This window comes from Acipenser ruthenus, chromosome 25 (genome assembly GCF_902713425.1).
Source record: "Acipenser ruthenus chromosome 25, fAciRut3.2 maternal haplotype, whole genome shotgun sequence".
NCBI lineage: Eukaryota > Metazoa > Chordata > Actinopteri > Acipenseriformes > Acipenseridae > Acipenser > Acipenser ruthenus.
Genome location: NC_081213.1, coordinates 24940762 through 24968357, shown reverse-complemented (window position 1 = coordinate 24968357; position 27596 = coordinate 24940762). Strand labels below are relative to the sequence as shown.

Sequence of the window (27596 nt, the reverse complement as noted above, 5' to 3'; positions counted from 1 at the left end):
GTCACCGATAGACATACATGTGAAATGGGGATGACAGACGAGATGGTTAATTTGGTCATTATTCCAGTCAAGCAGCTATAAATAACCTTGGCGGGGAGCATACAGACAGTCATATAAATAATACAAATTTGTGCTCTGTAGAGAATTAGACTCATATCACATTCACAGAATGTAGTAACATTTATTGAGCTACTTGTCTTTTGAATGCACTTCACCTTGCCCTACACCCTACAGTTAATAAGAACAAAAAGCTGTCACCCTTGCCATAAATCAGAGTAGGTGCTAAACAAGGGATTGTCTCGTAACAATGTGACTAATAGGCTGTGCACATTCTGCATAGCAAACCCTACAGAGGGTTCAGTGGCTTCAGATACATACTAAGCAGGACATTAAAAAAAAAAACAGGATATGACGACTGACGCAGACTTGCCAATACATTAAGATATTTTAGCCCTGCAGATGAGAGGTAATTGCTGCTGATGAGGATCATGATGGCGATCAACAGCTCAAATAAATGACGAACATGAGCCTGACAGTCAGCAACTTGTGGATTTAGCTCATTTATTACAAAGTAATCTACCGCTGAGCCTTTTTTTATTTGTTTGGATTTCTATACAGAAATCCCCACCTCCACCTCCCTTGTCTCATCAACTGCAATCAACCATGGCTGAACAGAATGCCTAATTTTGCAGGTTTTCCAAGTCATGGGCAGTCTCCAGCTAGAGCCTTTTTTATGTAGCAAACTTACCCCATGTTGTCTTTGCTGGGAAAAAGGGGTTTTGGGAAGAATATCTGGATTTGACCCAGGATCTCAATTTTAGAAAATGCAGGTTTAACTTATTTTTTGTTTGTTTGTTAAACACACTGCAACACAGCTGTGTCTCATAAGAACCTATCTCCCTTTGGGGATCCCATGTTACTCTGTCCTGGGAACAATGAGAAATGAATTGAGTACAACCTCCCTGGCTACATCAATTCCTGACATGCACATCTGTCCCCAAGCAATCAGAGGGTCAGGAGGCAACCTTCCTCAAGAGCACTGTGCAGATAGTTGGGGAACACCTCGTTTTTCAAATGAAGAGTAGAATAAAAAGACTAGATCTAGTGAGAGCAGGAAAATGCACCAAGCTGTGGCCATGAACAACACAAGTCAAACTTGATCTTCTCTTTTATTTACCCTTCATATACTGTTCATCAGTCATGTTGCACATTCAGTAATGTGACATTCTATTTGTGATAAACGTTTATGAAAACCTGCTGGTTTCAAATCCCTCCTTTAAGCCCTACTGATTTATAATACCAACTCATTAAAAAAATGTTCTGAATTTATTGAGAGTTATTCTATGTTAAGATAAAATGTGATGCATTCGAAAAATGGCATTAAAGCTTTCAATTTAGTTCTCTGGCAGCTTTTACATGAGCCCCTGCCCACTAGAGACATGTAGAGAATATTAAAACAACTGAGAAAATGCTTGAGAATAATCAGTAGAAGATAATAAGAATACTCAATACATGTAGCTGAGGGCATGGTTTACATTATGTAAAACAAAGAAAATGTACAACGACTTACTGTAATATGTGTGCACTTGCAAAAAAATATATATAATCTTTGCATTTTTCAGCGTGGTGGTGTAGAAACTGATTAATACATTGAATCATGGGTGATATTCCCCACTAGCATGAACAGTGCAATAATAACACTTAGACCCAAACCCAGAAGAGGCATTATGGAACGCGGAAGCTACTGTGACTCACACCGGCATGTGGCCAGTGTGGAATAATGGTGTTTAGATATTTTTTCTATTATAAAAATATATGCATATCTGAATTCCTGACCTAATATACCACAGTAGCAAATGACATTGAAGGTTAGAATAAAATAGTCCCTAGTGCTAGCCACTTAAACATTCTGCTCAGACGTTGACCACATGTAGTAAAAACCCTACCTTCACCTCCATTGAGTTCAAACCCCAACAGCCCACTACACGGACCACTGTTCAATATCAATTAATGACATTCTCCAGCCCCATGAATCAAGTGTATGGAAAACAACATTTGTGGTAAGTCCACACAAGATTACTCAAATCTAAAATGTACAGTATTTCCAAACAAATATTACAAATGTGTCACAGCCTTTTTAAACCAGTCTTTCTCCAAACAAATGACTCGGCAAAAAAGGAGGAATTAACCCTTAATCCCTACTCCCACAATCTTCATCAATGCTTTTTATTATTTGTATTTTCTACATGACTAATTGCTGGTGCATCAATGAGGAAGTGTTATTTCATTCAAAAGAATGTAACATAACAGCTACTAGTGTGTATTTTTTTAATTCTAAAAGGGGTTTTCACTGACAAAATAAGTGTGCTTGTGTAACAGATTTTCTGTGTCTCATAGCTCCTAGTTCATAATTCCTTACAGTATGAAATAAATGAAATACCAACAGACAGCAAGAATGTATTCTTCACATTACTTGCAATGAAGACACATATTTTGACATATAGAGCCTTATTCACAAGACTGTTTCAACTTTTGCCATGAAGATATAACATATTAGTAAATTGCCCATTTTATTTAAAAATGGGTCTTTGAAGCCACCCACGTCTGTAAAATACATAATGTAACAGAAAGGGAGGGCAAATCAAAGCCAGAGGGAGACGCAGAGACACAGAGGGTTATCTGAAAACTGTTAAACACATTATTTCATTAACTAAAAATGTTTAAATTGGGGTTAGCAGCCTTTGGTTTGGAAGTCATATCTGGCTGTTTCAGTGAAAAAATAAACCACTAAGGCATTCAGAGAATTAGAGGGTCTTCCTGCCTTTAGCTACAATTTATGAATTTATTTCTCAAGTCTTGAAATGCCAAGTACAGACTGTTTGATGTCTACATATCAACAAGCTTGACACATACTTCGTTCAAAGATATTCAGCTTTCATTTTCTTTTTGGCTGTATTTGCAATATAAAAGAATATTATATATATATATATATATATATATATATATATATATATATATATATATATATATATATATATAATTTTAATTTGTGGTTAAAAAAGGTATATTAAAATCATAAATATAATAACCTCACAGTAACAAACGGGACTATATAAGCAACAGTAGGTCCACGTGTTTTTCTGTATGTTAGTTTGGTCAATATGTCTAAATATACACATAGGAAAATACAATCTTACAGTCTGTCTCACAAGAAATGCAGATATATTTTAACTGAACTGCAATCAGGAGTGTAGTATGCAAGAACCAGACCTTTATTTAAGGTTTATACAAGAGAAACACATTCCATGACTAACCGTAAGGTGAAGCATCAGCTAGGTTTATTTATAACATGTTTATCACTGCTAACTCCTGCCAATTTTCTTTAGACATTCACAAATATAATAAATTATGTCATAGGGGTTTTTCACTTACCACTCCAGGGAAGATTTTATTTAATCTTTCCACAGCTGCAAGAGCTTTAGATTTTCCACCACTTAGACAATCTTCAAATTCATACAGAGGCTGACGCACTGGATTAGAGTAAGAGATCTTTGCATTGTCCACAAAAGTGATGTGTCTTACCCCCCAACCCTGAACAGGGAGAAGAAAACACATTTTAACATTTCACCACCCTTCTGTATATACAATTCGGATGCCAGGTCAACAGACAAACTGAATCATATACTGATCCTAACCAGCAAAACACCACATAACTTTCTAGGCGCATTATTTACTGTTCACTACTTCTGGACCTAGAGATTCCTCTTTAAATCCTCTTTCTTCATGTTATGTTTTCATATTAACTCTCATATTATCAGGGTTTTCTCTCAACAACCGCAATGATGTGTACCACAGAATTGCATCACAATAAAACCCTGACCAGCAGGCATGTCCTTATTTACCCTACCAGACAGCATTACCCTAATCCATCCGTCTCTTACCATCAAGGTCCTTGCAACATTGCAGCCCAGGGTGCCAGCTCCAAGAAGAAGACATTTGATCGAAACAACCTTCTCCAGGTCAAGAGACGGAACCAATCTCCAGCGCATCAGTTTCAGGTTTAAATCAACTGATGACTCTGCCAGTCTTTCCAAAAGTAAAAACATTTTACATTATTTTACACCACCAAAGCATTAACAGAGATGTACAGCTGTAGGTGCAGCCATACCATTAGATGAAGATGACACATTTGAATTATGTAGGCAGAATAACCAATACCTTTTAGGGTCCATGCATTCACTGAGATTCACCATTCTTGGTCCCATGCTTCCCTTTTGGTTTTTCTCCCAACCAACACTTTTTGGGCAGTCTGAGAATAGAAAAGGTGTAGGGAGATCATCTATCAGTATTTAAATGCAAACAAGCATCTATAGTTTTTTCTTAAATTAAAAATTCTTCCCTGGAAAAGGGGCATGTTTTGGCGCAGCAGGCTCATACTCCAACAGTTTTGTCACTGCCGATGAAACTGGCACTGCCATGCTTTACTTAAAGCACTTGCTGTTTGCTAAAGCAGCAGCTATCACCTGAAATGCACAGTCTGTAACACTGGCTGTAACAAGGGAATTCTCTGATGAGTATAACATCAGCTTATCACAAGTTCATTTATCCAAAGGTTTTTGTTAGGTGGAAACTAAAGTGGACCTTTTTGAGAGCAGGGCTCTTGAATGCATGCATATATGTTTTATACTAGATTTTTATGTATTTTTAAACAGGTAAACAGGCATTCATAATTGATATGATAAAATCAATGAAGAGGAACAATTATTTATTTTCTTTTTTAAATTTCACTTCAAATGTGATAGATCTGTGGTGACTGTTAATTCATTGTTGGCAGAAGAGTACACTTATTGATAACAACCAAGCCTATTTTATTTTATTTTTTTTACCATAGACAACATGTTACACATAAATTACTCTTCCACACAGACATCTCAGCAAAAGGTTAATTAAACCAACATCTAATAATGAAAACTCTTTGCTCTCTAATTGAACATAAATTGCATCTCTTACAATGCTCAACATCCCTGATCAAAACTAGATGCATCAAAGGTAACTATTAATATTATAATGTATTTCATCTTATTCCGGTGTGTTTAAAAAAGGATATATTTTTGTTCTAGAAAGAAGGAGAAATGCTGCAGATTACCTGAGCCAGCAGTTAGCTTGGGGAGCTTTAATTCAAAGAAGATGCTGTGCTTAGTAGTTCTCACTCCTTGCATGGTCCTGTCTCTGAAGCAGAGTACTTCAATTGAATCAAGGACACCTCCCCTGTCAATGTCAACAACATCAAAGATCAACATAAATGAGTAGGTCAGTCTCTATCAATCTCTACATTATCCTAAGCATGTACAAAAGACCCTTCCTTGTACTGGTATTTATGTGTAATGTAAAAAGCAGTTTAGAGATCCCATTTTAGTTTGACCCACTTTACTTTGTTACCATTTAAAGTTCAACAAACAAAGCTTCATGGTCATGTGTTCCACATGGTTTGAACTTTTTGTTTAAAATAGAGTTGATTGCTATCAAGGTTTCATATAAATCTGTATAACATATACTGCATAATCCTTTATATAGATGTACAGTATTTGTAATAATTAACAACCTAAATACATTTGTTGAGGTACAGTAAATCCTGATTAAAATGGAATTCACTTACACAATCGTGTTTGTTCTGTTTAAACAAACAGCCTGTCTGAACAGCTCATGCAAAAAGAATACAGATTACAGATGTTCTTGTTCTATTTACCATTTGCAGGCCACAAGAATGAGGAGGTTCCTCAAGGGCCATCCAGGATACTGGGACAAGGTGCAAGGATCATAGACACCAACTGTTACCTTGGGACAAGAATTGAGATACTAATATTGAGAACATCTGAGCAAGACTGTGGATTACATCCCCTTCAGTCACACTGTGTGTATAATTACACCATATTAAGCTTCCTATCTATGTGTCTATTTTATAATGCAAAGTGTTTTTTTTTTTTTTTTTTCAGTTTTGGCAGGGCAGCTTCTCGAACTCCATAGCGTTCACACAAACTGTTTTAAAATCACATTTAAAACATTGTGACTGAAGGGGATATAAATGGTGTTCACTATACCTGGGTTACAGTATTATAGTAAAAGATTAAAAAATAAAAATCACTTTAACAACGATACACCACAAGGCAGCTCAGTTATGCAAAAAAAGTTTGTGTGAACTCTATGAAAACATCAGTAAATAAAAAGCATGATTATTGAAAATCAATTTGAGAGTAATCTAGTAAGTATTATTCAGCAGAAATATCTTATTTTGACAACTTTCTGAATGTACACCATGTATAGCCATCAGAGTCGCATTTAGGTTGCACAGTGTTTTCTTTTGTTTTTGTTATTGTACCTTTTTTTGATCTCTGAAGAAGTCATTCCATTTTCCTAGAGGAGACACTGAAACTGAATCATCTGTAAACTTTATTAGGAAGTATGGAAGTGCAGCAGCTCCATCTGTATGGCAAAGATCCTCGTAGGCTTCTTGTAATTTTTGAATCTTTGGAGACAAATTTGATATACAGTAACTTTAACAACAATTTACCCCTGTGCATGAGGCAGTATAACTATTAGATCACTGAACTGGACATTTTATCTTCTATTACCAGTAATTTACATTTTAAATTACATTAAAATTCACAGTTTTAATAAATAAATTGTACTTTATATGAACATTTGTGGAAGTCTATTGTTTTTAAAAGTATTTTCTATCAACTGGGAATAACCCGTTTTAGCACTCAATAATTAGTACTTAATTAATAGTAAGTTTAATGGCAACTGGAGACGTGGTTCTCCAGATATATGTGAAGTGTGAAGTAGGTGCGCCCTCCACTATATCCCCATGCAAGGGTGAATACAATAATTAACAAGTAGTCTCACAGCCAACCCCCCCTCATATTGTGCAACCAGTTTATTTATGTGTTGTAAACTTATCTAAAGCATGAATCTTTGTAGACTGACAAAGTTCTTGCAAACAAAATCCAAACCTGTTTACATTCCTGAAAAACAAAAGTGTACCCACATACATAACTGCATTGAAAAAAAATGGATAAAGAGCCAACATAAACTTTTTTTTTTTCTGTAAACATTCACATGTAAAATATGTTCAATTATAGACTCCACACCTGTCTGGAAGAGAACTTTTCTTCAAGGATAACGGGCTGCTGAACCATGTGAATCCCTTCAGAAAAGCACAAGGCAGGAAAACAAAACCAGTAATAGAAACGATACTTCTTTAAATCCTGAAACAACATGTATTACACATGTAAATGCTATGCTACGAACAGGGGGGGGGGGGGGGGTAATACAATGAAATCAGATATACAGGCATTAATTTTAGTATGGATATTAATTTAAAAAACAAGAAAAACAAAGAAAGGGTGTGAGGTTGTGTGTAAATCTTGTAGAAAAGCACATCGTTGAGAGATAGCGATCTTTTATTTTGAAATTCTATAGATTAAGAACATCAAGCAGACAGTCTTAAGTTTACCCAAGCTTTCTCTGTGGTGTAGGTGTAGCTTACAACAGTATGTCAGTAATTTAATTTGTATATTTTAACTCATTTTTCTTAAACAGAACTGAGATTCTTTTTTTATCAAAATGCAATATACTTTTTCCAAACTTTTGAAAAAAAAAAAAAGTTTTAAAGTCACAAAAGGTTATGTATCTGATTTGATGGGTTAAATAAAGGGCTGGATGTATGACACTTTTCTAGACAGCTGTTAAAGAAACCAAAAACAGTACAACGTAAGAATGTAAATGAACAGCTCCTCTCTAAATAATACATCGCTTACTTACTGCAAAAGTCAGAAGTAGAAATTTGTTTAAAAGGGAAGGTGTCTCAAGCACAATACCAGACTGTATCGCGTCCCAAATCTGTTGGAAATAAAAACCCATGTTTTCATTGCAAAAATTGACAATTGAATGCAAACATGTGGAACAGGTAATGGCATTACAACAGTTCTACACTGTTGCATCTACTAGAGAGAAGACCTAAGTATAATGAAATATTAAGCAGGTCATGCATTGATGCCACCAAATCAGATTCTGAAAAGTGCATCACTAGACATTATGCTGACGTGGTGTAATTACGCACACAGGAAAATCAATGTAACTGATCAATTAACAGTCTCAAGGTAGTTCTTCAGCAATAACAAATTACTTCAGTACTTAGAATCTTATATTTATTAGAATGCTGTAGAGAAATGCTTTGATCACTGTTATCCATGAAGATAATGAATGTGTTGCTGTTTTTTTCTTGTATAATTATAAAAACATAATTAAGAGTATTGCATATATAATTTATATCAATGAGCAATTTATAATTTCTGCATTTACCAAAACGTTTTAGCAGATACTCATACAGATTACTTATTACTAGAAAGCACGTAGAATGCGACAGGTTGCCATGCAACAGCTTAATGGGTTCTAAGTGTTACCAGTTCCCATTAAAATTCTGCACTTAGTATCATGTAAATGTTTTTTGAGAAACCATGTCTGTTTACTTACTCAGGAAAGGTTGTCCATCAAAATACATTAAAATAACTGGCACACACACATAAACTAGAGTACTAATTCCTTAAATTGGAACCTATTTAGCAACCAGTGCAAGAGCAAAGGCACATTGGTTAAAACTAGCAATACAAAAATAAATCCAGCCAGGAGTAGGTAAATTACTGTTCTGAGCAATTCTCTTGAAAGGTTTATATTGTTGAAATTGGTTTATTATGTTGAGAAAATGTGCCTTTACTAAACAGGGCCTTTTGTCTTTTAACATATAATTGTCTTACCTCTTTTGCTGCTTTCTCCAACAGTGCTTTCTTATCACAAGTCTTAAAGGATTCCAAAGTGTTTGTATTGTACAGAGTACCAATTGCTGGACAGCAGCGTGCTGGAGTTGGGCCATCTCTAATGAGAGAATAACATTTACATTAAAAAGATCAATTTAATAATGTCTTGCATCTCTTTATAAACAATAAATACAGCCATTGGATACACTGGCACACATCCACTATAACTGTGTAGCCTTTGATTAATACTCATTTGTGATTGTAGAGGATGTAGAGCTTTGTTTTAACTGCGGGAAAAATTCAACAAGTGTTTAGATTATGCTGAAAACACTTTCATTTCAAATTTCTTTGGGACGACAAGGAACGTAAAAAGGATTTCCCTTGCTTTTAACATTTCCGTTGGTTTTAGACACCCTTCCTGAACACAGGTTTGGAGGCACCAACACAATAATACAGATGTAATCAGTTGCGGACTGAGGAAATAGTCCATTGTGAAAACATCATGGGCCACCACCAGGTTGGGATGCACGGCAAAACAATATTTACACTTGGAATAAATAAATAAGCATTTGGTATTACATCTACAGATCTGTAGGGGCCTGGAAGTAACACAGTGAATTGTTTATTGCACGTTTTGCAACATCAACAGTTTGTTTTTCCTTTTTTTTTTTTAAATGGCACAAATGCACCACTGAAGTAAATGTTTTGTGGATGTTACCCATTCATTGAGTATAAACATTTCTAATTTAAAATATGTGTAAAAGCATTACACTCACTGACAGATTTCATACATCACTATGCACCAAATCGACTGGATTTAATCACTGCTACAGTGCACAAACCAGAAATTCAAAAGCTATTTATTTCTAGCCAAAACAACTTCTTGGCTTTGCATTTTGATATTAGATTATACAGTACTTCTTCATAACAAATCTTTATAAAAAGGGCAAATTAATTACTTACACATCAAATGCATTGAATTCCAAGGATAGTCGTGTGGGCAGTCCAGAAGGATCCCCTTTATGATAAAAATAAATGTAAGGTTATATTTCATGTACAGTAAGAGTGTACTGCACATTTTAGATCATTGATATTATTAGTTTACTATTATCAGTATTGATGAAAATAAGTAAGTGTTCTAGGGGCAAGTACCTGTATATTTTCTATTGAAGTGCATCACTATTTGGTAACTGAATGTGTGCTTATGTGCAATAATTGTTTGGAGTTCTAAGCTCATTGTTAGAATGTACACCAAGACTATTATTACAGAAAACAGTATATGCTCTATGTATAACATTCTACAGTGTATATCTTAATATGATCAATGGTTACAATAACTGGGAAGTGTGCACAAAATGTTAGCTGTTTGGTCTATTGACTTGGATGTTGGATTACAAGGCTGGTGACCAAACATTTTCTGTGGAAGGGTCTCCATTAATATGCAATATACCTTTTTTTACCTCATGAAGTCATTCTTACTGATTTAATTGGGTATACTTACCATTGAAATAGTGTCCTTTAATACTTTTTGGACTCTCATCCAGTCTATAGTCATTCAGTTTTTTCTGGGTCAGTTCATGCCAAAAGCCTGCATCCAGGGCACTGCTAAAAGGGGCAAACTGCAACTTCAGGATGTCATCTCCACTGGCATCACTTTTCTCTGTGGACACAGCTGCCATTCTTATCTTCAAAGACTTTCTACTAGAATGAAAAATACTATTATAAAGGATAATACTGTAGGCAAGGCAGAAATGTCTTGAGGTTGAGAGATGTGTGTTTCATATTAAGCTGCCCAGTTACATAGTCATGAGAGATGTGTGTTTTATATTAAGCTATCCAGTTACATAGCCATAAAATAAACTCTTGAGTTTTCATTTAGATAAATAATGTTACAGGGAGTTTCATTTTATGCATGAATACAAATTGCCATTAAGCATGGAGAAAGACAGTGACCTACAATGCATTGCACAGAGACACTGACAAATTGCAATAGACAAGAGAAATTGCTATTCATTGTTTTTTACCTGCCAATTTACTTTATGCATTATAGCAAATGCATTCAGCATATCTGATACAGATTAAATTATCCTGATTCTTATATCTCCAAGTAATATTCATATGAGCAGAAATTACACTGGTCTCATCCTTAGGGTATGGGTGAAATGCAAACAAAATGTCATCACATTGATGCTCATAGCCAAATTACACAGGTGGCTGTCTTTTTGTTCAATGTGATGCAAACAGAATGAATGGTTTTACTAGTAAACAGATTCTGAAATGACATCAGTGCCCAGCAACTTGCAATAACAATCCTTCAACAGTTTAGTCACCCATCTACGCTTTTGATGCAAAATCCATCAGTACTGAATTCTTTATATGGCCATGACCTAAAAACTGGGAATGATATTTGCTAAACTGGCTCTAATTCTTGTAACATGCATGACCTAATTCACAAGCTGAAAGTAATATATATATATATATATATATATTGACGTGTCATCTTCTCGCAGACCATAAAATCGCATTGAGATTTCGGTAATGAAAACTCTCAGATCTGCCAAATGCTATGGGTCCAATCGTTGATCGTGCAATATTGAGATATAACTGCAATTCCGTACAGCTTCTAAAAACAGCAAAAGTATCAATATCCATGTAATCCAAATATATCTTGGAAAGGGACATAGCTCATGAATGAAGATCAACAGATCTATTTAGGACCCCTAAGCCAAATCATAACTTGTGAATTAGGGACTTAAAAGATGGGCAGGATACGTTTAAAACAGGGTTATGTCCATATACTGCCCAAGCCTAGGCAAACCTGAAATACTGTGATAATACCACTAGGAGTAAGAAAATAGAACCTTGTTTGCACTTCTTAGAGTAAAGTAAGTACACATGTCAGAAGCAGAACTAAAGTTGTAAAGCTTAATGCTGCTGTGAAATGTTTGCTTCCTGCAATATAAGAAAAAACAGCTTTTGTGTTGCAAACTAGAAATAGCTTTACTTTGTAACTTTATTACATAAGCCTAGTTTTGATATAGTCATGAATAAAACTGCAGAAGATATTCATTCCATTCTCATTAATCTGATAATTCTGTATGCATTTCACACTATTTTAAACAAATAAACATGTTATTTCAACATAAATTACTTTGAAAATTGCACAATATCACTTTAAATTGCATTTTCAGATCCTGTTTTCTTATCACCATTAAAAACGTTTATTCCTGTCTGCTCATAAGTAATGACATCCAGGGTACTGTGCAAGTAATGAGGACAGAAAACAGGCTGCAGATAACTATACAATAGCATACCGTTTAATTTGTACATACATGAAAACGTAATTAAAAACTTTACTTTCGATGACTATTAGAATGTTTCTGTTGATAAACCAGTACACATAGCCTGCACTACACATTCATCATGTAAATTGTGTAGATAAGACGCTTTACACAGCACAATAATAAACGATGTGTATTTCATGAGACACAATTTAAACACGTTTAAGCAATTCAACAGGGGACCTGCTAGTGACTATTTATATATTTATATAACGTAACTGCTTGTCTGTATTTTTTTTCTTTTTTCTTTTTTTACTTTTACAACGGCTCGCTCACACCGATCAAATACAACACTCTGTCACAGAAACTGTTTAGTTAAACTTTGTTATCAACAGCTTCACAGTAACTCTTAACCCAAGGAAAAGCAGACGTACTCCTACGTGTTTACCTACCAGGGGATGACTTCCTTATTCTATGCGCGTGACCAAGGCACATGATCATGACGTATAGACGCAGCCGAGGCGCAACCTATGGGCGCAACAGTTTGGATTTCTGAAAAGGCCGGAGGTTGGACAAAGTGAAGAGATAGGCAGAATTCAGGAGTATCGTCGTATGGTAGATTCACATCCGTGGGTCTGCTTTATTAAGTTTTCTCAACTCTCCCGAATAAAATAGTATGAATGCAGTATTTGTAATAAGAAACCGGTAAAGAGAAGAGCATTATTTATTAAAGGGACACTGGTCTGTGAGGGAGGTCACCAAAAGCAATGGTGACAGATTAACATTACCAGTGTCTTTTAATTTGAATTTAACTGTATTGTAACTGCTTTCCGAGTACTGTTTCTTTCTGCCATTCTCTAGCTGCAGTTGTTTTCACAAAGACTGGTTGCATTTCTACAAGTTGACTAAGACCACAACTCAGCAACACAGGACGAATCAAAATAAGACAATTAACGAACGAATTATATACAGAGATATTTTGCCACTTACTACGACAAGTGCATAATTAGTATAGGTGCACTGTGAACGACTACAACAAAGACAATACATGTAAAGTTTTTTTGTTTTTGTAGTAGTTTGCTTTATTCTTTTAGTTTTTATTATTTAAAAAAATACCACAAAAGCTCAGCGATTTAAAGTGTAGCATTTCTGAGCTTAACATAGAAACTAAAACGTTATTTTATGACGGTAACTGGACGTGTTAATTAATTTATAATTATTTTATTTTCTTATCAAGCGAAATTGAGGAGAACAACATACTGTCTGAACGAGGTGGCGTTTGCAGCTGATGTTATGCATCCATTCCCTCTAGTCCCAGCCATGTCCCGGATGAAAAGCTGTAAAGCTCCAGATTGCATATCAATCACACCGAATAGGGAATGCTGTGCGATGTATGTTACTCCATCTAAATGTGTAGTAATTCACAGCATACACACAGTTCTCAGGCAGGAGATGCAAATGATTGGAAAGCATGGTGATGATCTGTACTCAGGAGCATTGATTCCCCCCCACAGAGGAAACTGGCTTTCCAAATGTCAGTAACAGTAACAGTCCAAGACAGCCAGCATCTCCCTGGGCGATAAACCTGTCAAGTCAGACTCATCTGCATATCCGACAGATATAACCTTTATGAAAACAAGACCTTTCTTTTGGCAGTATAAAATTATCTTTACAGGTTCTTAATTGGTTGGGTTTGAATCAAAGGCGCCTTTAGGTGTTTCTGATGTTCTTAAACCAAACTGTCCCTTTTTACTAAACGATTAAATTAACTTTAAGGACAACAATCTAAAATAATCCTGTAAATCTTGAAATGTTCCTATATCACATCGTTAAAAGCCTATATTTTAATTACATTTACTTTGTAGCAATTAGGCCCTGCGTTAAATCCTTTTATCTCTTGAAGCAGGAATGCAGGAACATGCAGAATTGTCTGTGTTCAGTAAAATTATCCAAATTCATATGGAAACCAATTACACCTATACCGTAATATGTGTGTCTTTCATATTGGAAAATGTGAGCTCTACAAAGTGAATAAATATTAGGTAAGGTTTACTAGATTCAAACACCTTGTAATGTTTCTTATTGTGTAGAGCTGAGTACAATGTATTTACCTTTGTTACACATTTAGAAAGACAATCCCAATCTTATATTAGCTCATATTGACTGTAAATACTGCCTATAAAGTCAACCCAGATTAAAAAATAACGGTTCATTTTGTGTAAACACACTTTAATAAATAAGAGCCATTTTAAAATGAACAATAAATAGCATAAGAAACATCGCTGTGCTTCATAACACAGTAATACATGAAAGACATACAGCATGTACAGCATATTTTCTAACATTTTTGACAAATATAGTACTCTCTATGTTGAAAGCCAAAAATTACAAGCTGAAGTCACATTTTATTACACAATTTATAGTTTGCACTTCACCTCAAAATGCTGAAATGTGACATCATAGACTTTTACTGCTTTCTTTGTGTTGTATTTGGCTGGATTATACTGTAGGTATGTGGCAAAAAATGTTATGGTGATCACTTGCATTAATGCCTGTATGTATGCATTACTCATAGGAGAATAATGGATAATGTATTATGAACTTCAATGGTAATAAGAGGACTATATATATTATAAGAAAATGACTATGCTATTTGGAATACTTAGTATTCAGAGTAAGTTTTACATTTGTGTAAATTGTATATTTCTAATAAGGTTCAAATAGCAATATTATTATGTGGAACTTGATAATTATTCCTTACTTGATCACTATGCTGTATCTGACATTTAGACTTAAGAGTTCTCAAGTCTAATAATTCCACAGTACAATTCAGTGAAATCTATGTGCTGTAGAGGAGACTATGTTGTGTAGTGTTTCTTTTATTTTAATTCCACATTGGGAAGTTGTGTTTATAATAGACATCTACAGTGTATGGTTGTGTGTGGCTCCATTGCCATTGCTGTGAAAACCAGAAGGAGAAAAAAAAAACCAATGAATCCATGTCTTGTTAAAATTATATTAGGAAAAGTCATATGATCTGATACAGACTAAAGTGATACTAAACATGGGTACTGTATATTATTTTAGTATCTTGAGATGTAGCGCTAGACAGAATGTGAAAAGTTCAAAGAGAAAACAACAGGTACAGCAAAAAAATGAACAAAACATTCTCAGGACTTAATATGAAGGATATTTTTGAAAGTCTTTTTAAAATTGTCATTGCACAGTGGATAGATTAAAGGGTTTAATGTAGAGTTTATGTAACCCAGCCAGATTGTGAACATGTGCAAGTTGTGATGAACGCATGTCTTACAAAAAGCCATGACCATGAATGTCACAAAATATGGGATCCAACACATCATGAAGGCTGCCATGATGAAACCCAGCTGCTTGGCAGCTTTTATTTCTTTCTTTAGGCGAAGATTCTGAACATACTGCTTGGAATTAGTACAGAACTTTTGCCACGACTGCTTTAGGTTATTGACTGAATCCACTCTGGGGTTGTCATTGTGAAGCCAAGGTGAGGGAGCAGAACTTGAATAAGAGAGGGCTGCATTTTCATCTAAGACAGTAGTGAATGCCCGCACGTCAGAGATGTCAGTTATCTCAGACATGCCTGCAATGGAGTTTGGCACTATTACGTTGCAGTCGTTTTCTGAAACAAACATTTTCTCAAACTTGTCATCATCTGGTTGACTGTGCAGAATGCCAGGGGGTAAGCATGTCAATTTTAAAGACGTCTCTGGATCTGAGGAACCCTCCCTTTCTTTTGTGCCGTTCTCTAAACCTCTTAAAACAGACTGATGTTGGGCTTCCATATCTCTCGTAAAATTTTTAGTTGATGGCAGCTCCAGATTATGTGGAACAGTGAATAAGTTTGGTGGGTAGTGATATTTGTTCTGATTCATTTCATCATGGGTTTCTGTGATATATTTTGCCTCATGAGGCTGCTCTAAGCTATACTGATCTAATAAACCCTCCCCGTGGGATAATTCATGGATAGTATTTTCATTTTGTTCATTTAGATCAGTCTTGTGTCTCTGTCCATGCTGTGCAAAACCAATCCTGACAGATGAAGACTGGACTGACTCATTTATGATTCCCCTTTGTCGATAATGTTTCCTCACAGCCATGTAGATCTGTACATAAAACCACAGCATCATCAAAGAGGGGACGTAGAAGTTAAGGACAGCAGTGAGAACTTTGAACCAGGTGACAAACTGAAAATCGGTTTCACATGTATTTTCTGTTTTAGGCTTTGAATCTCCATCACCAAATGAATGCCAGCCCAGTATGGGGATAACCCAGGTCATTGATAGTAGCCAGGCACCTGAAATCATCACGCTCGCTCTAGCCCTGGTTCGATATTTTAGATATTTGAGTGGGTGTCGTACTGAACGATATCGATCCACACACAAAATGAAAAGGCTAAAGATGGAAGCAGTGCTGGCCACATAGTCCATAACTAACCAAAACCGGCAAACCACTTGTCCAAATATCCATTCTTTCTCCAACAAATATACAATGTTGAGGGGCATTACAGATGCACCGACAATCAGGTCTGCCACTGACAGGCTGACTATATACAAATTCCCAACTGTGTGCAAAGTTCTCTCCTTTTTAACAGCATACAGGACTAAGATGTTCATTACCACAGTCAGCAAAGACACGGTACCAAGAACCAAACCCAAGAGAACTTGGTTCACATGGTCATGAAAAATGAAAGTTGAATTTGTTGCTCTGTTTTCTTCAGTAACCAACTGCCTTTTCAAAGTGCTATTAAGGTAATAGTCTCTGGGTAAAATTACAGTTGTAGTTTCCATGTCTGACACTGTTGAAAGTCTATATAATCTGAAAGTATGGAAAGACATCAGAGGCTTAAAGCATATCACTGTCCCTTTTCCTCCTCGGTCTTCATGTGTGTTACCTATAATATAAAAGAAGAAAGTTACTGTAAATCCCTTCTTTTTGATGTCTGCAGCACTTTGCTGTGCAGCATTTGTTGCACCAATGGCCATACTTATGAGTACATATTGCATTCTATGATACAGAATGCCAGCTAAATTCTGAACCACATTAAAAAATGGGGTTGCAGGCCCTTATTTATTTTCCAAAAATCAAAAGCCTTTACGCAAAGCAAATATCTCATTACATACCTGAGTGGTCAAATCAACACAGTGGCCAACTCTGGCTGGCAAGATATAGTAAATTAAAACAAGCAACACGACTAATGCTCTCTCTGACGCTGCTTAGTATTGCTTTCAGCATCAGTTGATAGCTTTTGCCTGCTAAGCTAATTATGATCAAACAGTAACTTACAGCAAAACAAAGCAACAGTTGGTTACTTTTGCATAGCACACACACACACACTGTATAGCGTGTCTTGTGGGATCTTTGACACTGCAGTTTAAGTGCTGCAGAACCATTGTGTGCCCTGTCTTAAGCTTCCCTTTGTATTCCCTTTTTTTAACGTTTCATATAAAAAAAGGGACAAACTGTACTGTATCCCCTCACAAAACACAAGCGCGAGTGTAATATCTTTGGAATAAGAATCTACAGGGTGACCCAGATCAAGTCTTTTCAAAGGTAGAAAAGCATTCAAACTGAATGAAATGTTGAGCTTCACCAGAATAAGGGCAGCAGCGGTACTGAAAATACAAGAGCAATCACAAAAGCATTGAGAAATACTTTCAGGGACAGTTGATGGCAAGCCATTTTTTGTTTAAGTTCTTTTGAGACATGACTCGGGCAGATTTGATTAATTGGATTGATTGAATCTAAATTGCTTATGTAATAGACGTATCAATTCATTAAAGCTCCTAGTTTTAACAACTGCTGCAGTTTAATCAAAATACACAAGCAATCTGCATTCCTTGTATAGCATTTTTTTTTTTTTTTAGCGTAATCAGGATATAATTGTAATTGAAAGCTAATGCATGACTGAAGTATTAAGAGATATGTATTATTTTACATTTGCTTTGTGTACAGCAAGGCACTTAATGCTTCACACCAGGCACATATTTCTTATTCAATACAAGATCAGGATAAACAACATCCATAACTCATTCTCAAATATTAGATTTGTTTAACAAGTACATTGTTTTTTTTTAATTGTTTATAATACAGTGCACCATTGTATGTTATCAATCTTTAACATATATTAACCTTTTAAAAAAAGTGAAAAATTAGCAAATGCAAGTTGCATGAATTTGCACATACTTTTGCATACATGTATCCTTGCTGTTCTTTTCGTTATTGCTCTGACTAGTTATTGCATATAAACAGGTTACTGTAATCGATTGTTATTGAACCCAAGATCTTTGGAGCCTGCTGAATTACAGTTCAGTGTGTGTCTTTTCTTAAAAAGATATACTAGTAGAACCACCCAAACCTGTCTCATTGCTGTTCAGTTTTTTGAAGCAGTCTTTTAGCTGTTAAACATCACCTGGTAAACTATTCAACACATTTACTATGGTCTACGTAGAAACGTGATTACTGGTACCTTCTGTTCTAAACATACTTTAATTTTGCATCCACTGTCCTGGTTTTACAACTTGGGTTTACCGTATCTGTTTAGAATATGAAGACTAACTGGTTTGTTGTGATGAGTGCTTTTGCTATGGTTTTTTTTTGATTGTGCAGTAAAATGGTAAATGACGCCTTAAGGGGTAGTGTTTTACACATTGTCATTGTTATTAAAGCTTTTCTCTTCACACCCTTATAATATTCAGGATATAGATCATGTTTACATTGCACAGAATGCAAGTAAACATTGCACAGGAGGCTGTGTGGTCCAGTGGTTAAAGAAAAGGGCTTTGTAACCAGGAGGTCCCCGGTTCAAATCCCACCTCAGCCACTGACTCATTGTGTGACCCTGAGCAAGTCACTTAACCTCCTTGTGCTCCGTCTTTCGGGTGAGACGTAATTGTAAGTGACTCTGCAGCTGATGCATAGTTCACACACCCTAGTCTCTGTAAGTCACCTTGGATAAAGGCGTCTGCTAAATAAACAAATAATAATAATGCATAAATACTGTAACCATATCTGTTTATTTATATGTGTTTAGCTTATTAGAAACCGCCACTTAAATTCCTGAAGGTAGGATTACATAAATGATCTGTTTACTTTTCTGTTTAGTTTAACATATACAAATACTATTAAAGATAGTTTTAGTGCTTACACAAAAAACACAATATCACCACCATAGTCTTAAAATCATTTGACCACCTCTCCAAAACAAGTTACATAAAAAACACCAACAATACAACACATTAAAACATTTATTTTATGTTATTTTTTTAAGTTACTGTATGCATTGTTCTTAAAATATGATTCAAGCACTAGGATAATACCATAGTTTATGTACTGTTATGATTTACAGGAGCCAGGTCCTATTCACAAGAATGTTTTTTAAGGACTGTGTACAGGACATGCAGATGATACTGTATATTCACTCAAACAGAACTTTACTCCTACACATGGCCTTTACATGTTACACAATTTGTTATAAACATTTATCTTGAGTCACTCATTCTTAAAATCTTTTAACCCGGAAGGTTTCAGTTTTCTTAAACAACAATAATAAATCAGTATTTCAGTTAAAGGGACAGTATTAAGAATAACATTTCCCAACCCCCAGCATCATACCAGTGTGGGCGGCTTTGATAAAGACAAACAACATCACTAATTATTTTCAAGTATAAATATGACCAACTGCTGAGTTTCAATTTCTGCAAGCGAATTAGACTTAAAAGGCAAAGAAAGTGTGACTGAGTGAAATTAACGGCTGTTGCTAAGGAACCAAAGTCTCAAAAGCATCACGAGTCACAACTATATATATATATATTTAATTAAGTTATCATTGAATCTTTACAGCGAAGTTAAGTGCACATTACACGTACAAAACTGCAGTCTTCACAGGATATAGCTGTCAGCAGCACTCCAAAGATAAAGAAGTACTAATACATGAATCCTGCCATTTCAGATATCCAGGAAGGCTGATTAGCAGAGGAAGATTATATTTCCTAAAAGAATACTCAGCGAATTACAGGAAATAGATAACATTCAAGTATCTCCCTCTTCAAAAGGAATGAAGAGGGATATGCTGCAGAAGCGCATGTATCAGCAATATTAATAGTCACAATTAGATGAATGAAGTATTGATAGTGATCTGACGTACTGCCTACCATCAATGCTGGAAAAAAAAAACTCCCACAATGATTTAACATGCTGCTGTAGATCAGGGATAGAGAATGGATTAGCACAAGGAAGTAAGGTGAGTAGTGTCAACATGGGGTAACGGTAAACTTGTGTTATAGGATACTAGAACACCCAATGTGAAACTGCACCCCCTCCCCAACATACCCTAAATCCTTTCTGTGTAAAAAGAAAGGGCTAATTATTACAGTAGCTGTCATTAATGTTCCATTGCAAACATCTTTATGGCATGCCTTGTTCAGTTATGATTTAGAATACATTTCTATTGCCTATTTAGGTGTCGCCTTGTGTGTAACTATGTTAATATTCGTCTTGTTAATGAATGTAGGGAGACAAGTTAAATGACACAGAGCTAAATACATTTCTGCACAGGAGGTGAATCTATATGGGTGCAGAGGAAATATGAATCTACAGTACAGGAGTACTTAATACCTCATCCGCTTTCCCCTTCCAACAGCTCCCTGGTACACACCTGTAACATTTGTACTGCTGTGCTTGTCAGAATATGCTTTTGGGGAATAATCTTAGCCCCCCCAAAAGCTGCATAACCTTTTTTTTTTTTTTTGCTCAAACACTTTTTTAATGGCATTTTAGGCTTTTAGATTTAATAATTTTACCTATATTAGTATCCTCTTTTATATATAATAATCTGTATATAGATTGTACAGTTGGCTACCGACATTGGAAGGAAAGGATGACGCTGATTGTCTACAGTCCACAAAACGTAATCACCCTTAGCCTGTCCATTCGCACATGGGTGAGGACAATGGGTTTGATGTTCAAGTGATGATGATACATTAGAACATTTTTATGAACTACTTGCAAAGTTGTCTTTTTTTACACTGGTAATGTAAGTAAACTTGCAAATTCTATCAAAACAGTTTCAATGCAAATATCTATAGTCTGACTGAACAACAGAAATAATTCAAGAAGAAAGGACAAAGGTCTCCATGTCCTGTCTCAATTGATGGACACAGAAACACAGGTGAGACTTTTACTGGGGGAGCTGGACCATTGAGTTACAATTTACAAACACAGCATTTACAATTATAATTGTAAGTGTCTGTTATCACAACAACAAAAGAAACAACACCAAAAAGCATCTTGGCTCATTTTCAAAGGGTTTGGATACATTAAAAAAACACTCAAGTAGTTGGAAATGAGATCTGAAGTGAAATAAGTGTTTGTGCCAGGATCCACCCACACATTTTGAATAAACATTTACATTTAATTTGGCGAAATAGGCATTATTTGTAACCCTGTATTTATTTGATGAAGTAGGTAGAACGCAGTGCAATTTGTCTTCAGCCCTTTACAAAAAACAAATCCTCCGTTTTTTTCCAGTATTGGCAAAAACGTTTTTTTTGTTTTTTTTTCCAGAACCTGAATAAGTAAATTACAAATTACAGAACAAAACAAACATTCTATTAAAATATTTTTGCTATTAATACATGAACATAAAGGTGTCCTATTTAAAAGGCACTTGTTGAAATGCAGGTTGCAATGCACACCAACAACAGTATTTATCTAATAGACCTAAACATTCATACCCGTGCAGTGGGCTACAGTATGGGGTTGCAAGTTAGAAAAAGGTATCAATTCCTGGGAGATGCTAAGAGATCAAACCCTTCCGTTTAAATCTCATACGAAAAACAACTGGCAACAAAGTTAACTTGCCAACATTGCAGCATCAAACTATTAAGCATTGGCATTATACGCGGTTATAGTATCAAACATATATTGCTTATGATTATATCACTAACATAGTTATAGTAGCCTAGTTGTTATTTTATAAAACAGTTAATTCACTTCATTAAACTCACCTTTTCTTAACCAATTGTAAGGTTATTTTTCAAATAATTTGTGTACCTTTGTTTATTTTTTTCTACTTTATTCGACACTGAATTTTATATTAGCTACATTACACAGCAAACTTTGATGTATATGTTGCATAACGGTATACTTTTACAGCTCCTAAAACAATGACTTTATATTTTGCAATACAATAGAAAGCTGCAAAACGTTTTTAAACTCTTTAAACATAGACTATCAATATGCATCTCAAACTTCCTTCAAACAACTAGGACTGTTGAACCCCTACCTTTAAATGCGTTTTTATAGGTATCCAAGCAGCGCTAATACAATTCTGTCCTGATGTCCTTTAGATAAAGCTCAGTGAGAAGGAGAATCGTATGAAAGCGGGTCTGTCGCTCACTGGACTCGCTAGCTTCAGACGATATTGCTAATGTTCACACCCACTTTCAAATTGTGTAAGCTTCGATCCTGCTCCCCTCACCTTTTTTGAGAAGTACAGAAACCGCAAATATGTGCTTTTGAACATTTTTACACCATAAACATTAATATGTTTTTTTTTTCCCTTTTTTTAAACTTGCACTTTTATATTTAAATAATGAACTAAAACAATGCTGGAAATCTGTGAATCTTAAAGAGGAAGTGTACTTAAATAATTAAATTCATCGTTAGAATTCCACACTGGTATATGTATTTATTCATGTGCTTAAAAATATGTATAATGCCACAAAGGTATATGCATTTTATTATGTATTTATTTTGACAATATATGTAGGCTACTGAAAAGTTGCTGAGTCCAAAATTAGAAATTTCTCAGTGCTGTACTGCAGTTATAAGTGTGGAATAAATAGTGAGCGTTTCTAGTGTGCAGGTATGATCTGGGAGTAATAATTCCTCCCCCTGTCCTTGCTGAATCTTGCCTTTCACTGGCCTGACAGATGGACTTGCTGGTCTGGATTCACAGCCACTAACTAGTTCATTCAAATGTGGATGGTGAGTGTTATGCCCCCATGCACCACTTGACTACATCAGTCAAATGAAAAAAAAAAAAAACAACATAGTACCATAGCAACAAAGGCCAAATCAAGATAAGACAAATAATACAGATAAAAAGAAACAGCTGCTTGGCAGGCTTTACTTAAGATTTTGAATTCTGATACATATCACATCCACTGATAAAGGAGAGAGATAGCTCCTTTGCAAATACAGCAGCTGTGACACAATTAATTATTATTTAAAATTATTAAAATTAATTATTACGTTTTTTTTCAGAATCTCATGGACTGTTAAAAAAAATCTCTTTGTAATTTGAACAGCTGTGTATTTTTAATTGTGATGTCCAGCATTTGGACACAGTCCCACAAACGCTACATGCAAAGCCATTCTACAAACCCAGTATCTAATTCTATGTGCATTGCTCTTTAATGCCTTATAGTTTAGGACCAATGCATGTGCTGACTGCAGCTGTGGGCATTTTTAAAACCCCTCATACCACTTTCATATCAAGAATGGACAACTAGAAACTATTCAATTATTGTGCAGGAATAAAACAAAACAAAAGCTGTTGTCAGATCTAATGTTCCCCAAGGCTACATTGAGACCAGTCTGGCCTTCAGTGATTATAAAATACTGCTCAACTAGACACACAACAAAATCAGAAACCTCTGCTCAGCCAAGCCATGCAGACTACCTATCCAGAGTTCAATAATACTTGTCCTCAGAGTCTTGCAGACAAAAATCATGAGAATCACTAATCATGCTTTATATTTATCAGGAGTGATTAATTAGGTAATTTTGTATTATTGTTTCCCAGTAATTGTAATAATTATTACGTTAAGGGTACTGAATTAAGTGATACTATGTAATTTGTTCATCTTAATAATCGTAATTACTTGTGTGATATTTCCCCAGTTGGCAATGATAGAATAACACAATCTTAATCAGATCCTAATCAAACAAATGGTTGGTTATACATGTTTTGTGGAGTTAAGACATGAATGACAATGCTGACATCCCCACCATTTTTCAGCCCCTTCCCTTAGGTAATGTCAGTGTTGAAAAGCTTACAGTTTTATAGTATCGGCACTTTAAACGTTCCCTTTCGCAGAGAGTAACCAAACTCTGTGGTGAAATAAGGTCTGAATGTTTTTGACATGAAAACATACTCATCCTCAGGAAACTAACACTGCTATAGATACACAGGAAATGTGCGTTTACGTTATGGGAAATTATCTAAATTGTCTACAGTATATAACAAAATCTTTAAACCAATAAAAAAACAAAGGTAAACACCGCATAACACATTAAATTAGCAAACATATAACCCATATGTTTGGGCCTCAATTTAATATCATCTTAGAGGCTCTATTTTAAAATGTACTGGCAAACGTTCAGGTGTTTTTTCAACAGTAAACATTAGCAAAATAAGTACTGGTCTTTTCAGGGCAACTTAGTTTTAATACTATTATAAGAGCTTCCTCAATCAGAAAGTGTGCCTTTGCACTTTAAAATAGAGCACTATGATCTCTTACAAGCAGTGTTGTTGTGAATGCTTTTTTTAAATTGTGCTTTTTTAAGTGGGATTTTAAAAAGGCAGACTGAAGACAGATATATATATATATATAGAGAGAGAGGCACACACACACAAAACATAAAAAAATACCCCAATTAATATCAGAAATATCTGTGCTTCCATTTTAGTCTGTCTGGTTGTCACATTTTAATATAAATTTGTGTGCCTCAGCTTTAGTGAACCATGGGATATCTCACTTCACTCAAAGAGCTTATCATGTGACCACATGATTCATTTTTCTTTTTTAATCTAGACTTTAATTTCGAAAGGATCTACAGTAAATCATCTCCATTAGCCAGGAGCTCATTTGATAGCTTGACTAACCAGATTTTAATATTGGCTGGAATTTTCCAGGCATATTGTCCACTACAGAGAATGTGCCATAATATGATGTAGTTCAAAAAATCAATTCATATATATATTTCTTTGAAGATAGTATCTGCTTTGTGTGGCGTAGCCCCCTGTCAAGGCTGGTCTGCTACTTTTAAATATTAGACCCAGACTTTTATTCACAAAACAATACACAGGAATAAAATAAAAGTTTTAAACAAAAACACCTCAAACACTACACAATGAAACCTTTCTTTCTTTCTTTCTTTCTTTCTTTCTTTCTTTCTTTCTTTCTTTCTTTCTTTCTTTCTTTCTTTCTTTCTTTCTTTCTTTCTTTCTTTCTTTCTTTCTTTCTTTCTTTCTTTCACAAACAAACATTCTTTTGTCCTTTTATACCATGCGGCCAGGGGTTGATTGATAATTAATCATACAATCATCACCTGGCCATATTTTTCCCATTCCCACTATCACTTAAACAATGATTCCAGGCTATTCCTTCACCAAGATGGCCGACAGCCACCAAACACACAGACACGTGTGCTGAGCCTCTGCTTGGTTACATAGTTGGGAATAGTTCTTGCTTTGGCTAATGGTGTTTATTTTTTTATTTACAGTTTCCCCCTAGTAGGTAACCCTTGTAATAATATAATAAAATGATATATTATTAAAAAAAAAAAAAAAAAGCTTTGAGGTTTATAGATTCATCTGCTTCTTTTTTCTTTTTGTCTCATAAAAGGAAGGCACTTAAAGTTAGTTCTAACCAGCTGTTTAAATCTCATTGGTGGTAATATAAACAGCTGGAAAGATGGCAATGGCAACTATGACATCCACAGGGGTAGTTTTCAAATACTTTCAAGTGCACAATACAGTTTCTCTATGCTGCATAGTGTAAATATACAGTACAAATGTGAATGCATAATATTTGATCTCATCTTAATTATTACTTGTTAAAATGTAACTGTATTTGATTGGAAGGAATAGAGTTAATATTCTGACTGGCCAACACTAAAAAGGGACAGTATATTGTGCTGAAAATACAAATCAAGCTTTCTTTTGTGCTGGTTCCAATTCTCAGATATGAAACAGCACATAAAAAAACACAAAAATAAAATAAAAACAATATAGGGTAGCAGCTGGCTGCTTCAGAAAAAAAAAACCCATCACCTAGAAACCACACAGAAATGGAATGAGTGAAGCGTCATCACAAAGGTCTACCGTAGCAAGGATCTGAATTTTGTAGATTACACTGACATCCAAACAGACAGGTTTGCAGTATGGAGAATCAGTGATGTCACATGAACACGGCTCAGAGGAGCACTACCCAGAAGTCCAGCATATTGCATTTCAGATTGAACACAAATGAAATGTTCTCTATTTCAACAAAATAGGTTTGGGGCTGGAGTACAAATACAATAAATCAAAGTGGGCATTATTCCAACGGTTAACTGGTGTCAAATGAAAACGCTGAAGTAAAAATGTCGTTAATAATTCAATATTTTTAAATCAATAAATTGCTCAACTGTTTGCTGTTTTGTAATTGGGTCTGTGATAGTGTTGAGTATTAATTAGCTTTGCTAATTGTAGCACTATCAAATCTATCATGCTATTAGTTAAAAGGAGTGTATTGCTACAGAACTATGAATATCCATTTGAAAAGTAAAGTAACATTTAAATGCAACAGCTTGGAAAATAACTAAGAATAACTGATAAATAATTCCAACTGACTTTATAAGATCACTGAACTTATATTCCCTGAGCTTTATGTGCTGTTTGGAAACCCAGTAGCTTTGCAACAACAGGTATTTATTAAATACCAAAATTGCAGTCCGAGCAGCATGACGTCAACCAATCAGGAGGTAACATTTCCAGACGACTTCCAATCATATTCTCTGAAGCATGACGAGCTGAACTCTGCCAACCCTTTTTTCCTCCCCAACCCAGGAGAGTGCAAAGACCAATGCTGTGCCCTTGTGGGCCCCCAGCCAAGAGCAATAGCATGGCAAGACCAGGATTTGAATCAGCAAGGTCCTGATCATGTGACTCCACACGCCAGTGCCAGTACTTTCTGCATTAGGAGGGTAGATAACTTTAGAGCTTTTCAACAATAAACAGAAAATAGAGCTTATCCAGCAGCATTTGCAATCCTCCTTGTGCACAATATCTTTTTAGCATGTGCTGAAACTTAAAAATCTGATTTAATTGGTATATTATTAATCTGCACATGGCAGGGAAATTATCGATGCAAATTTTGATTACGTGAGAACAACAGACTCCCTGAACAACTTTGAGTCTAAGGACAGCAAACAAGTCTGCTGTTAATTACACAGAGAACAGGGAACTTTATGTATTGTCACAATGTTAAACTCACTCACAGTTGGAAAAGGCAGGAGAGGGTTGACTAATAGCTAAGCATTAACATTATCAGTTACTCTGTATTAGGGCTAGTTCATATATACTCTAGTAGTAGTGAATTTCTCTGTATAATTGTACTTGTATGTTACTAATAAAACTTGATTACTGTGATTTGAAATTGTTCGTCGTGTCTGGTAATTCTGCGCTATAATATTTTAC

The 27596-nt window shown here is 35.3% G+C and overlaps 2 protein-coding genes across 6 annotated transcripts in view; both read right to left on the bottom strand.

Annotated features, from left to right (window-relative positions):
* Positions 1 to 13431, bottom strand: part of LOC117413738 (ubiquitin-like modifier-activating enzyme ATG7) — a 49089-nt gene extending 35658 nt beyond the window's left edge. The window contains exons 1-12 of one of the 4 annotated variants that reach the window (XM_058999814.1): positions 13355 to 13431; positions 10315 to 10514; positions 9777 to 9831; positions 8814 to 8931; positions 7822 to 7899; positions 7149 to 7265; positions 6377 to 6523; positions 5747 to 5835; positions 5147 to 5268; positions 4219 to 4309; positions 3942 to 4086; positions 3433 to 3591 (exon numbers count right to left, since the gene is read on the bottom strand). In XM_058999814.1, coding sequence (XP_058855797.1) covers positions 3433 to 3591; positions 3942 to 4086; positions 4219 to 4309; positions 5147 to 5268; positions 5747 to 5835; positions 6377 to 6523; positions 7149 to 7265; positions 7822 to 7899; positions 8814 to 8931; positions 9777 to 9831; positions 10315 to 10514; positions 13355 to 13416 — 1383 coding nt within the window. In that variant the 5' untranslated portion in view covers positions 13417 to 13431. Of the gene's footprint in view, positions 1 to 3432; positions 3592 to 3941; positions 4087 to 4218; positions 4310 to 5146; positions 5269 to 5746; positions 5836 to 6376; positions 6524 to 7148; positions 7266 to 7821; positions 7900 to 8813; positions 8932 to 9776; positions 9832 to 10314; positions 10515 to 12528; positions 12635 to 13354 lie in introns of those variants that run through there. The other 3 variants (XM_058999815.1, XM_034023036.3, XM_034023037.3) reach the window with 3 other exon arrangements.
* Positions 13432 to 14306: 875 nt separating this feature from the next.
* Positions 14307 to 25385, bottom strand: LOC117413975 (histamine H1 receptor-like). Of its 2 annotated transcripts, none has more exons than XM_059000373.1 (2): positions 25275 to 25385; positions 14307 to 17021 (listed from the first exon to the last, which is right to left on the bottom strand). In XM_059000373.1, the coding sequence occupies exon 2, from the start codon at positions 16963 to 16965 to the stop codon at positions 15265 to 15267; it is 1701 nt and encodes a 566-aa protein (XP_058856356.1). In that variant the 5' UTR covers positions 16966 to 17021; positions 25275 to 25385; the 3' UTR covers positions 14307 to 15264. The 2 variants fall into 2 exon arrangements, with proteins under 2 accessions (XP_058856356.1, XP_033879370.3); XM_034023479.3 differs by lacking the exon at positions 25275 to 25385 and adding an exon at positions 22413 to 22574.
* Between the last annotated feature and the right edge of the window lie 2211 nt (positions 25386 to 27596).

Coding starts and splice junctions, on each gene's coding strand:
- LOC117413975 (XM_059000373.1), bottom strand. CDS start 16,965: ATGTCTTTCCATACTTTCAGATTATATAGACTTTCAACAGTGTCAGAC.